Source organism: Tympanuchus pallidicinctus, unplaced genomic scaffold (genome assembly GCF_026119805.1).
Source record: "Tympanuchus pallidicinctus isolate F22 unplaced genomic scaffold, pur_lepc_1.0 scaffold8, whole genome shotgun sequence".
NCBI lineage: Eukaryota > Metazoa > Chordata > Aves > Galliformes > Phasianidae > Tympanuchus > Tympanuchus pallidicinctus.
This window is the reverse complement of record NW_026294802.1, coordinates 51,650,718-51,668,106: the sequence shown is the minus strand read 5'-3', so window position 1 is coordinate 51,668,106 and position 17,389 is coordinate 51,650,718. Positions and strand designations below refer to the sequence as shown.

The 17,389-nt window shown below is 46.9% G+C and overlaps 1 protein-coding gene across 8 annotated transcripts in view; it reads right to left on the bottom strand.

Annotated features, from left to right (window-relative positions):
- Positions 1-384: 384 nt before the first annotated feature.
- Positions 385-17,389, bottom strand: part of FUBP3 (far upstream element binding protein 3) — a 35,810-nt gene continuing 18,805 nt past the window's right edge. For 5 of the 8 annotated variants that reach the window (XM_052668088.1, XM_052668081.1, XM_052668084.1 and 2 more), the window contains 10 exons: positions 16,516-16,614; positions 14,482-14,586; positions 14,010-14,112; positions 13,267-13,367; positions 11,894-12,035; positions 7,801-7,961; positions 6,913-6,986; positions 6,397-6,473; positions 2,794-2,865; positions 2,329-2,699 (listed from right to left, as the gene is read on the bottom strand). In XM_052668088.1, coding sequence (XP_052524048.1) covers positions 2,515-2,699; positions 2,794-2,865; positions 6,397-6,473; positions 6,913-6,986; positions 7,801-7,961; positions 11,894-12,035; positions 13,267-13,367; positions 14,010-14,112; positions 14,482-14,586; positions 16,516-16,614 — 1,119 coding nt within the window. In that variant the 3' untranslated portion in view covers positions 2,329-2,514. The other 3 variants (XM_052668086.1, XM_052668082.1, XM_052668087.1) reach the window with 2 other exon arrangements.

Below are 17,389 nucleotides of genomic sequence, written 5' to 3'. Positions count from 1 at the left end.
GCTCTCAGCCCCACAGATGGGCTCGGCTCCCCCCGCCCCACGCAGCGCAGCGCCGTCCTTCGCCCACAGGCCGCCTTGTGGAGATTTTATTATACAGAATGTAAAATGCAACTGCCAGTCCAACGGAGGAGCGTCGCGCCTCGGCTTTTTGGGTCTTTTTTGTGTGTTTTTTTTCTGTTTTAAACCTGAGCATCACGCGGCGCCGGTTTCTTTACAGTCAGACATCGCAATGGTAAGGGACAACAGGGGCAGAGTGGGAGAACAGCAGCTGGGGTGCAGAGCAGAAGGGAACGTCCTGCAGGGAACTCAAAGGCAACAAATAGCTTCGATTCTGCTCCTCCTTGAAAAGCACAGTTATCTGTACAAGGAACTACAGCCGACAGCGCCAGTCATAGCATCTCTTTTATTAAATCAACATCATTCAGCGTACGGAGGTTAATACTAGATTCATTTCTCTCTAGGCAATCTGACAATATTAGATAGGAAAATATTTAAAAGGAACCAAAAAAAAAAAAAAACAAACAAAAAAAACCAAACAAAAAAAGCCAAAATAAAAACAGAACTGAAACAAACCCACCTTGGGATTAAAAAATAGCTTTACTACCTCTGATAGGGCTTTGCGCCTCCACAGTGTTTGTTAAAAGGTTCTCACAATAGCAGATCCACTTTCATATTAAAAATAACAGTATTTATATTTCTGAGAGCATAGAGGAAGGTTTCTTTTCTTTTTTTTTTTTTTCTTTTTTTCTTTTCTTTTCTCCCATTGAGCTCGGAGGTCTCAGCTCCACCAACGCAGCCGTGGCCGCGGGACGGGGAGGAGGAGGCTCCCAAAAAGCCGCCCCTCTTTTCCTGTTCCCCTTCCTCAGAGCCCAGCAGGGAGCCGAGGGCCCAGCGCAGAACTCACCGTCCTGACAGCACACAGCACTGCTCTTCCTTACAAAAAACAATAATGCAATAAAAATCAAAGATGCAAGAAAACGAGAAGTAAAACATTTAATGAATTTACATATTTAAGAATATTTAAATACTGTTTAAAATCCTTTTTTTTTTTTTTTTTTTTTTTTTTTCCTTTTTCCTCTTTTTTTTGTTTTCAATTCGGATTCGTTACACATCGCCTAAGACTTCCAAGCCACTCTTTCTGCTGCGACAGAAAAGGTTCCAAAATGAAAAGGAGAGGAGAAATGGGGGGAAAGGAGGAGGGGGGGGGGAAGAAAAAAAGAAAGAAAGAAAGAAAAAAAAAATAAACCACCCAACCAACCCCAGCTGGAGAACAGCGGCCGCACGCGTTGAAATGTCACAGCTCCAATGTGCGCTGCTGGAGCTGCAGCTCCCCCGGCTCCGTCCAAAGGGGATCCCGGAGGGTTTTGTGTGTGTTTATGGTTGTTGTTGTTTTTTTTTTTTTGTTGTTTTTGCTGTTTTGTACAAATTTAGAAACAAAATTACCAGCATGTCCGTAAGTTTAGTACGTTACTAATTGCTCCTGATTCTTAGAAAAGTTCAGTACGGATTATCCTACAGCTAGTGTTTCACAAACAAACAGAAAAGTCTTCATCAAAACGTTGCAAATCTAGAAACCTCTGTTACAAAAAGGTTTTCTTCCACAATGATTCCGAGGGAGAAACCAAGTAGCGACGATGGCCGTGAGGGCGTTGTTCTACTGCTCCTGTGGGCACAGGGACGCGGCACGTCAGCGCGGCACCCAGCACCCCTCTGCCAGCCCCCCCAGCACCCGGCCTGCGGCTCCCCCTGCTGCAGTGCCACCAAGGCGAGGCTCTGCTCCCCCCTCCATCAGGCAGGTGCTCCCCAGCCGTGCCCCGACCCAAGCACCAAGCTTGCCAGAGAAAAGGCAAACTGCCCAACAGGACAGCGCTGCTCCGTCCTGCCGGCCTCAAGCTGCCGCTCACTGTGCTGAAATCCCACCGACAGCCGCACAACGGCTTGGGATCGGGAGCAAAGCCCTCAGGGGAAATAAACCCACAGCCTCCCAGTGCCCCCACAAATCCACCCTGCGCAGGGAAGTCGGTCTGATGCTGAGAAAGCGCAATGGTAGCACTGAGCGACTCCTGACTTCTCCAGCCACAAAACACCTCTGTGCTTCACCGCACCACTCCAAGGCTCTCCCCACACCCGGGTGAGGCCAGCACACCCAGCTCCCCCAGGGTAGCAGCAGAGGGTGAATACACACCTGGCTGTGGGCCTGCGCCTGCCCTAGTGTCTGCCCATAGTAGGCGGCCTGCTGTCTGTAATACTCTGCCCAGGCCATCGTGTAGTCCGGCTGGGAGCTTGCCTGAGAAGCAGCGCTGGCAGCGTGACCTGAAGGAAAGAGAAAAGGAAAGGGAGGGATGAGCAGCTGGGTAAGACGAAACCCAGGCTGCCAAATGCAAATCCAGAAGCTGGCACCGCACGCCTCGTAACGGAGAGGAGGAAGGCAGGGCCACGACTGTCCACACACCTGTGTGCAGAGCATTCCTACCTTTTTGACAACCCAGCTTCAACTTTCTGGGTTTTGTTTTGTCAGCATCGATTCTCGGTGTGTGCAATGCTTCCCCAGCACGGACACGGGCTCTGCTGTGCACTGAAGCTCAGCAGGAACAGCCCTCCTGAGGCCCAGCAGCAGGCACCACGACAGCTTCCAGTGGAAGAACTACCATGCACCATCACCAGCTGCAGGGAGGGAGGGAATTGCAGAGGACTGGAAGCTAATGATGGCAGGGGATGGAGACGCAAGTCATCGGATTAGCGTGAACTCTGTAACAAAAGTTTCCTTATCTCCAACAACCCTGTTTCACTCACTCTGTTTTTTGTAATATTCCTCCCATGCTTTGCTGTAATCAGGATGGCTGTTCTGCTGCTGGCTCTGTTGGCCTGTGCAAAGATGACAATAAGGGGCATGTCAATATGGAACAGGTGACAGTTTCCAGCTAGTGACATCTACCTCTCCACTAGACAGGCCCTGGCTCTACCTCAGTTGCCTGGATTCCATGCTTCAGCTTCCACGTTTCTACTGCGTTGGGCATTCTCAGTTTGGGGAAAGACTCAAGTTCCTGATTCTGTCTCACCTGAGCGCTGCTGAGGGGCACGAAGCCAAATTCCATCCCTCCCCTCCACTCTGTCAGGACTCGCTCGAGGCCAAGCACGCTGTTTGGGAGCTGCTAGCTCTGCACATCAGCCACCCAAAGCTGTCGGCCTGCTCACACTGACTGCAGGGACACGGGCTTCAAACCCTGGCAGCAGAGCCCTATCCCCTCAACCTCCACACAGAGGTGCCATGGATACAACCACACCTGCAGTCACCTGCATCTGCACCCCGTGCTCTTGCAGCAGGACACATCCCAAGGAGTCCTGGTGGCAATGCCCACCTGTACAACGTGGTCAGCACTCAGCAAGCCACCGTCCCAACACCACCCTGTGCAGCAGCACCTGTGAAGCCTTCTGAGCAGGCACGGCTGGCTCTGGGCTCCTGCACTGCACTAAGAGCCATACGGGCAGCCCACAGAGCCAAAGCCTGCCTGCACCCAGCACTAACCTCCCTCCTTCAAACAACACTAAGATGCGGTGAAGCCAGCGTGTCTAAGTGTTGTTGAGGGGAGAGTCCAACATGCTGGCTGCAGAGGCCGCAGTCAGAGCAAAGAGCCTTCAGCCAGACATGCAGCAAAACAACCAACCAACCCTGAACAGAAAATACAGCAATCAGAAAAAAACTGCAGAGGAAGGCAGGCACAGTGAAAGCACAAACTGCTGCACGCACAGCAGGCAAGGACAGCACACACACACACACACAGAGGAGCTCTCACAGCCCATCCAAGCCCCTCGGCTTCATCTCAGAGGGCTCTGAAGTGGGGGGAGAGGAGGAACGTAATGCACTGCGAGTGTGAAGTGGGTGGAGGGAACAGGGCAGCAGCGTCCTGTCCAGGGGCATAAAAGCAGGTTAAAAGACTTGACCAACGCTACAAGTCAGGACCTTTTCTGGCAGAGGTCAAGGCTGCCTCAACTGTCCACCTGCTAATGCCAACAAAGGACCTCCTTCAATGCCTTTTCTTCTCGGAGAATTACAGTCGGCAGCGGGCTGAAAGGACACGCAGCTAAATGCATTTCACGGCAAAATGTTTCTCTGGCCAGTTAATTTAAGATGGGGGAAGTAATTAAAATCTGAATACATGTGTAGGGGTGGGGGCTGCCCCTCCTCCCACAAGGAGGGCACTCTGGGATCTGTCCCTGGGAGTCGAGGGACGGCTCTGCTGGGGAAAGCAGAGCCACGGGGCAGGGCCCCCTCACCAGCCTGTTCTCCAATTGAAACTCAGCGTAAAAACAGGTATTTACCTAGTTTCTTATAATAATCCTCCCATGCCTTGGTGAATTCCACCTGGCCTGACTGGGTACCATTGTGATCAGCAGAAAAGCAAGCAGTGGTGTGTGCTTAAAGCACTGCGTTCTCTCGTCTGTCCTCTCCTCTTACAAAGACTGCCTTCAGTGTGCCTGCCTACCAACAGGAGCATGGAGGACCCCAAGTAAACATGAAACCAGTGAGCTGACGTTTTCCATCACGTTCAACAGCAGAAACTGAATATTTGCCCCCAGCACACATCTGATGGCACCAACCCCACACAGGGAAATGACCACTGCAGGGCTGGATGCTTCACGGCTTCTGGGAACCACCAACAATCTCACAAATGCTCTGCAGAGCAGCTGCCAGTGGGGCAAGCCACAGTGCTGGTAGTGGGGAACTCAAGGGGCCTGGGCTTCTGACACCACTAAGCTCCAAGGCCAAGGGCTGTGAGCCCAAGACATAGCTCACAGATGTTATAAAATGAGAGATTATTTCTCCCAGTGTCTGATGGGGAGGGCAGGACACCTGAGGGAGGCAAGGAAGAAGATAAATTCGCAAGGTGAGTTTCTAAAGGCATCTCTGAAGGCAATTAGAAAAGCATGTTTCATAAGCATTTATTCCAAGGCTTTACGTGAAGCTGAAAGTTAAGGTTTTTTTGTAGAGCTTTCCCTGCTGCATTTCTTCCTGCTCTGCCTCTCAGGAAGGCTCAGTGCTCTTGGGAGAGCACAAGGAAGGATGTGAGCAGTGATTTGTAACAGGCTAGTGGGAAAGCTCTCCATCTCAGCACCATACTTCCCCACTCCGGTGGAAACAAGAATTCTTTCCAAGCCCCTATCCTGAAGGCACAACTGCTGCTGATTTTCTGCCTGTCTCCAGAGCTCTACAGAGGAGCACTGATTTTTAAACTGCAATTCCTGAGGAGTAGAAGCCCTCTCCCAAAGACACTCAAAGTTTAACACAAAGCCCCCAGTCCCATGCAGGGTTTCGCATGATGTCAAAAACACAGTGCTGAGGATTTCCAGATCTCAGATATGCACAAATTCATTTACATTAGATGTCAGCTATGACAAGGAATCATAAATGCAGTTGCTGGCATTGTTACAGCAATTATTCTTCCATCTCAGACGCCTCAAAGAGAGGGAGTTTAAACTGAGCTTAAGCACCTACTTCATTGCTGAACCAGTCAGAGCACTGAAAGGCATCTCAGTGCATCACATGAGCTTTGAGATTAACAAGTCGACTAGGAATCTGCTCAAAGCATCAGACTGCTGAAGACAGGGAAATGCCATTACTGACAGACATCATCACTACAGCACTACGTCAGTTATTCTGAAACCTCATTCCAACCGGATGAATTTTGAACAGTTTTGTGAGGAAGTGGACACTTGGATCCCTGCAGAACAACGGCCAGCTTGATTCACTGTGTCAGGGGCCAAAGGACTAAGACCAGGAGCAGAAGTGATCTGGGTTCAGCTTCTGAACTCACTACTGCAGATATTTGTGCACTGTCACTCGTATCTTAATGCTAATATCTGCCTGGTCACACTCCATGCTTTCAGTGCTGCAGAAGCCGAGCAGTTATCAGGTCTCAGAAGGAAATAAGAGGACACCACTACAGCCAGTGTGAATGAAGCAGGATAGGAGCCACGCTTTTCTTCTCCACTTCCTGCATCTATTTCCCAACCTTTCTGTCAGTACGGGAATTAGAAAGGAGCTCATAAAGAACGTGTACCAAAAAAAATATCAAGTACTGATGAGTTAAAAAGCAGAGAGATGGGAGGGCTCACCACCAGACACTGTGTGCCTGTCAGGGAGAAGTGGGGATAGAGAGTGCTTGCCTGGAGAGTCCTCACAAGAGAAAGCTCAAGGCAGAAACGTTACAAAGTAGGTTTCTCCACAAAGGGAGCAGAAACAAGCAGGTAAGTGCACAAAAAGCATTACTGGTTTTGGTGGACTCGGGCTTATTCCAAGCTCTAACACCACCGCACACAAGTGGTCTTATGGCTCAGTCTGTGTCTGGTGGCAAAGGGAACACCAGCCCTTCTCAAACCCAGGCCCTAACCACTTACTTGGGACTTGCTGTCCAGGCTGCTGCCACGTCTGGTAGGTAGAGCCCCAACCCTGCGTCATGAACGCCTGAGGACCACTGCAGAGGATAAAAAGGCATGCTGAAGCAGACAATAAAATACTTAAGAGGAGATATGCATGAAGTCAGCCAAAGAAACAAAATTATTACTTCTAGTCAGCAACTGCTGAGCAAACAGGAACATGGAACAGAAGGAAACGTGTAGCTGCAGCTGCTAACTGCATGGAAATTGTCTGTGAAGTCAAGGACACGTGGTACTGAAAAGCAAGTGAGGCTCCAGCTTCTTTCCACACTCACTGCACCGGAGACAGAAATACCTACCTTGTTTGCAATTCTATAGCTGAAATCCCTCCTGCAGTCAATCTTAAAGTTTTCAGCTCTCTCTTTAAAAGGCTGCACTTGCACACCACCCTCCCAATGCCCTCCATACCCCTCTCAAGACTTTTACAGCTCCCAGCCCCTCCCCAGAACCCATCTGTGCCAAGATGCAGAAGCTTACTTTTGATGAGGTGTGGTGGGTGCTTGGTTGAACGGGCTCTGACCAAATCCTCCAGGTCCACCCATGCTGGTACCCTGCCATGGAATCCAGAGATATTTAATGTCAGCTCTACACAGAGGGAGGACATAGTTAGCAGAGAGAAGACAGCCTGGGCTATGTTCCATTAAACCCCAGCTCCTGAAATGACTGATCTTCCAAGGACGAAGTTCTCAGGACTGTCAGCACACTTCAGGAGCTCAGCTTCAAAAGCAACCCTGGCCAGCCACAAAGGGGCTAACAGGACTCCAGCACAGCTGGAAGTTTTCTTCTGAATAGCTTGGAACCTGAGGCTGGTACCAAGCCCTCTCCTCTCAGGTAATTCAACACAAAGGTTGCTTTTCAGTTCTGCTATTCCCCAGTTCAGTATTATTCTTACTTCCTTTTACCCAAGTTTCTCCCTTCAGTAGTATTCTGGCCTGACATTATTAAGCTTCAATACCACAGCACTGCATTAAGCAGAAGATAAACATCACCCTGGATTTGCTGGAGCAAGGAGCTCAGTGTTACTTTCAGGATTATGATGCCAAGATTATGTCATTTTCACACAGTAACACTGTAGTCTTCCTTTCAAAACCCCACTTGGCAGCCTCCTCAGCCTTAGCACAGTTGCATACTACACTTGATTTTGTCAGCAGTCAGATCCTCCTGGGACCACAGCAAAAATTAGTCCAATGGATGCTCAAGGGCCAAAGCTCAAGATGGCTGCTAACAGGCAAATGGTTTTGAAGTTAAATAGTGTTAAGAGTACACAGTGTTCCATTTCCACCCCATAGGTCCAGGCCTACACGCACCTATGGGTGAAAACACTTCCGAAAGAGACAGATCAAAACCAACAGAGATGGGACTTACACCAACTTTCTCATCTATGAGATGCCTAGCGAGTTCAATTTGCTGGGGAACTCCTCTGATTGTGAATATTCGCACACCAGGGTCTGTGTTTGGAGGTGGGTTTCTCTGGAGCTCCACGTGAGCTCCTGACTGCTGATTTATGCTCTTGATGTTCTCACCACCTGAAGAGAAGAAAATCAAGGCAGGATATTCAGCATCTTTTTCCATAAAAGCATAACGACGTCTATGGCACACAGCCATTTAGATACAGCACAGCTCTGCAGTGCCTCGAGCAGCACGGGGCAGCCTCAGCCAGCACAGAGCCGATTTCCTGAAGACCTGCTAGCTCCCAGTCTCTTAATGAAATTTGCTTAACAAAAGCTTCAGCCAACACTACAATGGTTCGATTCTTCTTTTGGAAGCTGACACAACTTACAGACCAGCTCCACTCAACTGGAGAAATTAAAGGGTAACGGGAAGGAAAGGGCTTTGCAATTTTCAAATCACAAACCAAAGCTGCCAGCCTGAAGTACAGGCAGTAAGCAGGAAGGAAAGCGAAGTAAAGTAACCAGAGCTTTTTGTTCGCTTTTAATTAAAAGGAGTCTCTAAAAATCTCCTCAATTTTGCTCACATTTCCATCTCTATACATCCAGCACAACTTCAAAAACAAACTGTGGATGTTGCAGACACTTGTTCGTTTCATTGTAATGGACTCGTGACCTTTTTAACATTTTAAAGCCTTTCTGGGGAAGGGAGGAGGAAAAGTTGCCAAAGGGCAATTAACTCTTTCTAAATGAATTTTAGAAGATGCATTTAACAAAAGGTAGTCATGTCACATCCCTGAGCAGACAACAGGGATTGTACTGTGTAGCCAAAGCAAAGCCACTCGCTTTCAGACAAGAATGGGAAAGCCACAAAATCGAGGCTCAAATCCACAACGTTGTATTTTATGCTTTTGTCAGATGCAGATTCACACCGAGCCCTCCTGCCCTTGTACATTAAGGCAGAATTTGAGCCAGCGATTACAGACAGACAGGAAGACAGGAAAATGGCACCCAAACACTTGAGATCACAAAGGAGTGGGACAACTTTCTAACTCAGGACAGTGGGGCACAGCTCACACAGCACACTACCACTATGTTTCCTCTTTCAAAAGTGAACTGAAATCCAAAGCATCCTCATCAGCCTGGAAGTGAGGAGAACGTGGATGTCGAGTTTTCTCTCTGCTCAGCAGTCACCACCAAGCTGGTTGCTGCTGGGGCCGTTTCATCAGCTCCCTCCTGGGCCGTAGGAAGGATCCTGCAGGTTTGCTCTCCAGGTTTGGTGGCAGACTGCAAGCTCCCACCTCCTGTGTGCGCTTCGGTGCCCTTTTTCTCCTCACCCTCCGTTCTGCTACATGCTCAGGTGCCCCCTCCCATCCCAAACTCCCCTTAGTTTCCAGCACAGCGTGCAAAGTGACGCAGTCAAGACGATGCTGGAAGGAGCTCATCTGCCCCCATAAAGCAGCGGCCGCTCGGCACATGGTGGCTGTCTGCAGCCGCATTCACAGCCCCGCTCCATTCTTCTACCTGATGGGGGGCAGAAGTGATCCAAGAGTGGCCCCCCAGCTGGACGTGAAATTGTAAAGCAATTAATCAAACCTGCTAAAAGGCAGAGCTGACAAGAGCCAGGCCAGCCACGTTATCTGTCAATATTGCTGTATTTATCATGGAAATCCAGCGGGGGCCCAGAGAGGCTGCGGTTTGTTTCCATGCACCACCAAGCAGAGAAAGCACTTGACATGTGTATGGTGCTTGTCTCCACCCTTCCTCGAGTCTTTCACAGAAGAAAAGCTGCACCTACCCACCCTCTAGAGGAAAAAGCTACGTACAGGATTTCCAGGGAGCCAGGAACTTCTTATCAGCTCATAAAGACTCAAACTCCAAAGCAAAGAAGCTTTTCCCATCCTCATGGGAAAGGAGCCCACACACTGTTTGGACCAAGCTATGGCAAACTTCCCCATCCCTCTTCTCCCTGCTTCTGGAGTGCTGACACGAAGCTGGAAGCACAGCAGCAGTTACCTGGCCACATCTGATACCCTGCATCCAGTGGCCCAAGGTAAATAAATAACCACTGCTCAGGTGCTGTGTGTGCCCACAGAACCTGGCTGGATTGTACAGAGGGCTAACAGCCAAGCTCTGTGCCACAGCAAAAACACAGACAAACACTACCAGCTAGAAACTGCCCAGAAACTAAAACAGAGCTGAGCAAAGATGTTGCTACTGGTGAGTGTTTAAACCCCCAAATTAACATCCCCTCTGCCTTATAATGCCCCACAGGCAGCGGAAGAAGAAACAAGAAGAATCAGACAATCTCTTGCTTCAGCAAATGGAGACTGCAGTGCATCCATCCAAACCCAGACCCCAAAAGGCAATGCTACAGCCATCACTCACTTGACAAAAAAATGAATGCTGCAACAGTATTTAAGAGCACAGGCACTGTAAGAGCACCGACTGCAAAGCTACAAGCATTCAAATCACCATACAACTAGTAATTAGTCACTCCAGAAAGCTTCTGATCTGGCTGGGCAAGAATCCTTGTTTAGCTGTTGTGGAAACAAAGGTAAAAAGCCACCCTTCACCCTCACAGCGAGCCCGTGCCGGGCCTTGCACTTGAATGCTAGGACATCTAGCTCCACTACCTGCATTTATCTTTTCAGCACATGCTCTCTGTAGTCACAAATGCTCCACTTCAGTGCACTGCTGAACAACAAGTGACCTTTTCTGTTCCTTTATTAAGGATGACTAATGGATACAGCAATAAAGTTTCATTATAATTTGATTTTTCCATATATATAGCTCTCACTCGTGGGCTTAAAATTTGCTTTCCTTGATCTTTACCCAGCTGGACTATTCACTGAGATAAAGTGCAATCACTCTGCAATATCTGCATAATGGGGAAGAGTCATACTGAAAAAGTTTTCTGGCTTGTGAACAGGTTTACAGCAAAGAAAAACATCTGAAACACACCTGACATGCCTGAGTTGCATACCTGTGCCCCTAGTCACCCAATTACAAAGCATTCAGAGGGGGAACAGGTGAGGTGCAGCAGGGCTGTGTGGCAAGGGAAAAGGCCACGACACGTTTCATGGCAAGCTCACTCCTGCCCATCAGGATGGAAGGGAACTAAGTGCCACTGAAACATGGCACAGTGCCCTCATGCCTTTGCCTCCTTTACTGTGGCAGCTAATCTGCTCCTATTCTGTGCGTCTCACCTCTGCTGACACTAAAAGCCAACTGTGACTACTTAAATGCTGGTTTAGGCATATGTCATTCTTCTTGAAATAAGCAGACAAAAAATTAAATACAATTCCGTTGATATGTCAGTGTCTTAACTCAAAAGCACTGTAAGAATTCAGAACAACAGAGCTATTCCTGGCTCTAATTTCCTTACTGGCATTACCTGATGCTCTACAACAACTGATGCAGGTGCTCTGGTTTTATGAGTGACTTGGCAGCACACAGGTTCCTCAGAGAAAGGCCAGGTGCCTCGCCTGTGTGCTTTGCATGGAGCAATTCAATGGCTTAGGAAGCAACACACACTCCTCTGAGCAAGAAGAGGTGCACATCAGGCAGGGCACCAGGCTGCTCTGCACCAGTCCCACATGTCAGCTGCGACACAGACAAACCTGCTCCTTTGCTTTACTCATCACACAACTCAGGTTCATGGCTGGAAGCAGCTACAGTCATTACCACATTCATGTATCTTTCATTTTACTACACTGCACCCACAGAAATGCAGCATGCCAAAATGACTGCCCTGCTTGTCCCTGACAAACCGCCTTTTAAATGAGTTTCTTTAAAAAAGGATCTGCAAATGAAACTCCTTTTCTCAGCCAGCTGCTTGTTGTAACAGGCTTGCCTGTCAGCTCTGCATGAAGAGCCTTCCTCACATATTGTGAACAAGGGCCTGGAGAGTCCAATGATGATTGAGAACACCACAAGGTAAACAACAGAGAGAGCTTCCAGCTTACTCCTGCGCTGCACTCACCGGCCACTAAATAACTGCACTCACAAAAAACTGCCAGGCAGACTGAAAAATTGGAAGCTTGAGTATTGAGTGTCAGCAGACCTACCTTTGCCTATAACGAGGCCACACTTGTCAGCTGGCACCGTGTAGGTGATTTCCTGCATGCCCCCAGGGGTTCCAACACTCCAGTCCCCACGGCCACGACCTCTTCCCCGGGCTACAGCCAAGCTTCCAAAGCCATCGCGTTCCTTGGAAGGCAAAGAATTTCTGTCAGTGGTTTGTTGGTTTTTTGTTTTGCTTGCCTCAATACACATTAGAAACAAAAATAAAGGAAGTTAAACTGCATTGTAATCAATGGCACTGAATTAAGATATTCTTGGACTTTCACGTTCAAGACTTAGGAGCAATTTAAAGCAATGCCAGGGACGTGGGCTACGGCTGCCTTCCTGACTCAGGAAGATAAAACCCTTTTTAAAATGCGTGCCTTTGTATCTGCTGAAATAAGCCTATAAACAAGCATCAGCTGCTCTTATTTAGTGATGGGAGGTTTGCTTAGAACAACCAATAATAGATCTTGGCACCGACATATGCACAAGTTAGCATCCAAACTCTTTCCAGTGTCATTCTTTAAAGAACTTCTGGAACTACTCAGCTGAAAGGCACAATTTCCAGAAATTCCAAAGGAAGCTTTTAAGCTCAAAGACACTTAAAGGACATACCGAGTTCAGATAACTAACTTCTCCTGAAGTAAAGGCCATAGGCAGCCAAAGGCTACCAGGACAGATCTCAAAAATCTTACACAAGTATTCAAACCAAATCTCAAGGCAAAAAGAGAAAACAAGATTGAACCTTAATTGAGAAATTAGACCGTTCCAAACCTGATAATTACACACAATCTATTTACCTCCTAATAAAAAGGGAATATGCAACCTTCTCCATATGAGCTTGCCCTACTGCCTCGCTCATCTCCACTCTTCTTGCTCCAGGACAATGCAGTATGTTTGTGTCTAAGAAAACAGTAACTGCATACGTGAAAGTTTTTCACCTTCCGCTGCTTCCCACAGCCACCAGGCTTGAGGACCAGAAACTGGAGAGGTGGCAAAGGAGGTGCTGTGAGCACTGAGCTCAAAGTGCTGCCCAGAGTGCCCAGTCCTTCTGAGCAGAGCCTCCAGCCTCTGTCTCTCTGTAATGCTGGACTATGGTCCGTTAGGTCACCATTTTCAAGTAGCTTTGAAAAACAGCTCAACATAGAACTACAACAAAGCCTATTGATCCTGCCTCAGAACAGGATACCCTCCCATAGCTCAATCAGCCCTGGTCACAATTAAAAAAAACCAAAAAACAAAAAAAAATCAAACCAGCAGCTCTCTCCTTGGCCTGCAAGAAGAAAAACTGAACACTGACGTTCTTCATCCACACAGCTGCATGCACAGACATTCTCCTATAAGCACTTTCCTCCCAGGAGCTTCCAGAACCCACCTGTGCTGTTAGAATAAGCTCACTGATGATGTGTGCTGCATGTTGACACCTGTCGGGAAGCCCCATGACCTGTGCGACTCTTTCAGGACTAATCCCATCATCTGTGAAGAGAAGTGGCAAAGACTAAATTAAAAGAAGAAAATATCCACCCACCAACAAAAGCTTCCTTCCAGCACCACCACTGCCAGCAGCACTTTCATATAACACATCTAGCCCAAACTCTCTCGCCCCTCCACCTTCAGCCACACTTCCACATACTGAAAGGAGACAAAATCTCATTGCAGAGGGGACAGCATTTAAAAGACAACACTTTCAAATGTCAAAAAGTCATGAGAGAGATTGATATAATTTTAAGAGGACAAAGGCAGCTTTGATAGGTGATCAGACAGCCAAGGACCCAGAGAAAGTTACTTAGAATTAATCAACTCCTGATCTCCAAAGGCTTTCATGCCCTGAAGGAGAACTCCTTAACAGGAAACAGAAGTGTTATTTTGTTTGCCCATACAGTTACCATTCAAGACATTATTGTTGTGACATCTAACGTTTGTAAGTAAGACGTATATAATCTTACTTTCTGAACAACAGAAAGTGCACGAGGAACAAGTATGTCATTAAACAGCTTACAGAAAGAGACAATGCACCTTTAAGTGAGGAAAGCCTAGCTGCTGTAACCTCAGAGCAGAATCACTGCAGCGATCCCAAACTGTGGTCAGAAAGCAATGGCTCTCCATCCTCACACAAACCTGGTTTAAATTGAATCCTAACTCCAGCATCATTCTGAATCTTTTTGATCATTTCTCCATTTCTTCCTATTACAATTCCAACAGCAAACCTGGGCACAGAGACCTGATGGGAAAGGCAAAGCAGTATGAAAGCTCAGAACTAGACTGAGTTACTCTGATTTAACAAGGAGATGGGCCATGTTAAGCAGCTCCAGGCTACACAAAGATATTCTGTAAGAAAAACAAACATGTGGCCACAAATTCCTTCCCCACTAAATGAACTCTGAGCTACAAGAATGCAACTTCAAACGACAATTAGAAAAGTGCCATCTGGGAGTCCATGAGAACTCCCCTTCGCAGCCAGACTCACTTTTCTGGCAACAGAAAACAATGCATTTAAAAGAAGCTTACAGGTTACACATGAAACTTGAGGACTTCCACCCACTGCCCGTCCCACAGGGAGGTTAGCAGAGTACTTGTGAAGAAAACATACCTCTATGCTGCCTCCTCCCATTCTAGAACTGAAATCATTGCGTACGCCTCGGAAGTCTGCCTGATCTTTCTCTCGGATGATCTCCAGTACCATTTCCCTTGCTTGCTACATGGGGAAAGAAGTTACAGTTAGCTTAAAATATTCTGCTCGCCATCTCGGCGTTAGGGCCTCGATAGTGGCTAATTGACCACTGTCAGAGGAGATCTGCTTTCATCAGATGTGGAAGATGTCAGAGTCTGCCAGGTGCACGAGGCAGCAGTTTCTTTGTGCAATTGTGTACCTCAGTCTTTCAAAAGAGAGCTTTTGCTTTTAAAACAATCACTTTGTCCCCACTTTTTTTTTTTTTTTAATTTAATTGAAGGAAGATCCTCTCCTACTGGATAGAGCTGAAACCAACAGTACAGCAGATGCTCTGGCAGCACAGTAGTCAGCATGTCTGCTAAAAAGCAGAGAGCACGTACGAGAAGGCAGGAGAGCAGCAGCCAGCTTACTGACACTCAAAGTTACACTCAAGTCTGCAGCAATCCAGCAAGGTTTTTTTGTGTGTGTGAAACAAATGAGTGTTCTTCCTATCTACTTGCAGCTCTCCAGGCCTTTCACAAACTTGCATGTATGCCCAGCTAGTAAAAACCATTCCTTGGAAATAAGCCAGCAGTAAGTCACCATTAAAAAAAAAAAAGACTGCCTGTCAAAGCCTGTACCACTGTTTCTGTCAAGGTTCAGATGCTTGGGTTCGATTTGAAAGTTTGAGGGACGCTGGCAAATCTGCCTCCTTTCCTATTCTTATGTATTTTCCATGTCCCCGGAGCATTTATTACAGAAATGGACAACTCAAGATACTTCAGAGATGCTAAGACAGAAATAAGGGCAATGGAGGCATTGCCTAGCGATGTGAGATAGTTAAGAACTCTGCACTTTGCAGCACGCAGAGATTCCCACCAAAACCAAGGACTCAATGAGCTTCTACAGTGCATTCTAAGTGTGCTGAACTTTAAATGCCTCAAAGATCTTCCAGTTTATGAAGCCTTCACAATTGCTTGCCATGATTTATGGCACAGAAGATGCGACAACAGCAAATGTTGCAAGGCAGAAGGAACCATCTGGAAAGCCTCAGCACTCACAGTATGACTTGGTTAAAAGCAGCAAGAATCTCATTAAACTTTCTACATGTTTATACCTTTGCAATAAGTATAAGAACTGTGGAAATTAATACAACTGGGCTTTAGATATAACTAATAAGTGGCTTGAAAAATTCTCTCCAAACATACCTGACCAGCATCAATTGTTACAGCAGTTTATGATTAGGAAGATCTAATGAAACAGAACTACTTTTATTAGAGACAGGAATGCTAAGCCAGATTTAAGTATCCAGCATGGTATGAAAGGCACTTGCTGGGAAGTGGAACGCGCCACACCTAAACTTTAAATCAAGAGCTCCTATCATGCTGCAATCTTTCAAGCTCTGCAGGATCATGGGTTTTTGCTTTGAAACCACAACACGACTGTATCTGCAGAACCCTGACACAAGGAGGATGACATATCAGCATTAAGTAAACCCCTTGGTTTCAGGAGTTGTAGTTTTTACTCTTTTATTTTTTTCTACTTTTAATTACCTGCGTCAGTTGGCTGTCTGAGATATTGAGCCTTCCACAAAACTTTCTCAAACGTCTGCTTATTTGGTCACTGCGAACCCAACTGCTTAAATAACACACAGCTGTGACTTGTGCTTCAGGACTTGTGCTTCAGGACTGGAAAGTTTTTCCACTCTACCTTCTCCAAACCTTCCTGCTTAGCTCTTGTACCCAGGTCTAATACCTACATGTAGTGAGAGCCCCCAGGTCATACTGTAAACTGGCCAATACTCGCTAGTCCTTTGTTCTGACTCGTTCTATCAAACTTTGACTTTACAGAACAAAACCAGGGAACACAGCATTTATGATGGATTTATAAAGGATTCGACTCCATTAGATGTCCACAAATACATTCCAACTTCCCCCCAACACTCTGGGGCAACTGCTTACTTTTATTACATACCTGTACTTTAAATGCATCTCCAGTAATACGGAGAGGTTTATCTGCTCCAGTAGGCATTGGACCATCTTGGATCATTATCATTTTCACACCTGTTCGCTCCTGAAGAAAAAGCACAGAGCACTTTGCTAAGCAGAGTCTCTAAAACAAGGGACTACTTTTGGTTACTAGACATTAGGTAGGTCATGTTAGCAGCTTGGCAGAACACTACCGTAGCTCTTCACAAGTACTTAGAACACAAATTGAGTAACAGTCCTAGAGTGCAAAGGACTGCCAGGAAGTGTGCTACTCCTGATGATCTCAAATAGGTGAATCTCTTGCAAAAACAGAACTCTACCTTGGCAACTCAAGCCCTTTCCAAAATCTGTAGCTGTCCACACATAGCAGTTACGTGACCAGCCTTAAAACTACTGGATGGCAGAGGGCAACCAAAAAACCTGCATTTTTGACCCAGGTTCCCTTCTGGAACCCTCTATCCTTTAAAAACTTGTACAGGATGTCAGCATAAAGAATGTCTAGGAACATGGATTTATACATAACAAAACACTTAATTAGAAAGGGTGGGATGAGGAAAAAAAGGAAGACAAGTGCCAGCTTTATCACAGATCAACAACAAAGGAGAAGCAGAGCACTCTACAACAGCATGGCTGGCATTAAAAACTATTGCAGCAGCAGACTAGAGATAGACTTCTTGTCTAAGGGGTCCCATCCTGAACAGCACGCACCAAATGTTATCTAAAGCACGAGGTTTTTTCCCCACAGTTCTGTGGAAATTCCACTGCATGTGTAGCTGGGGCTAAACCGGTTTTTTTTCTGCAACACAAGGTTGGGTCCAGCTTTCCGAAGGCAGAAGAGTAGTCCCTGCTGTAGAAGGTTA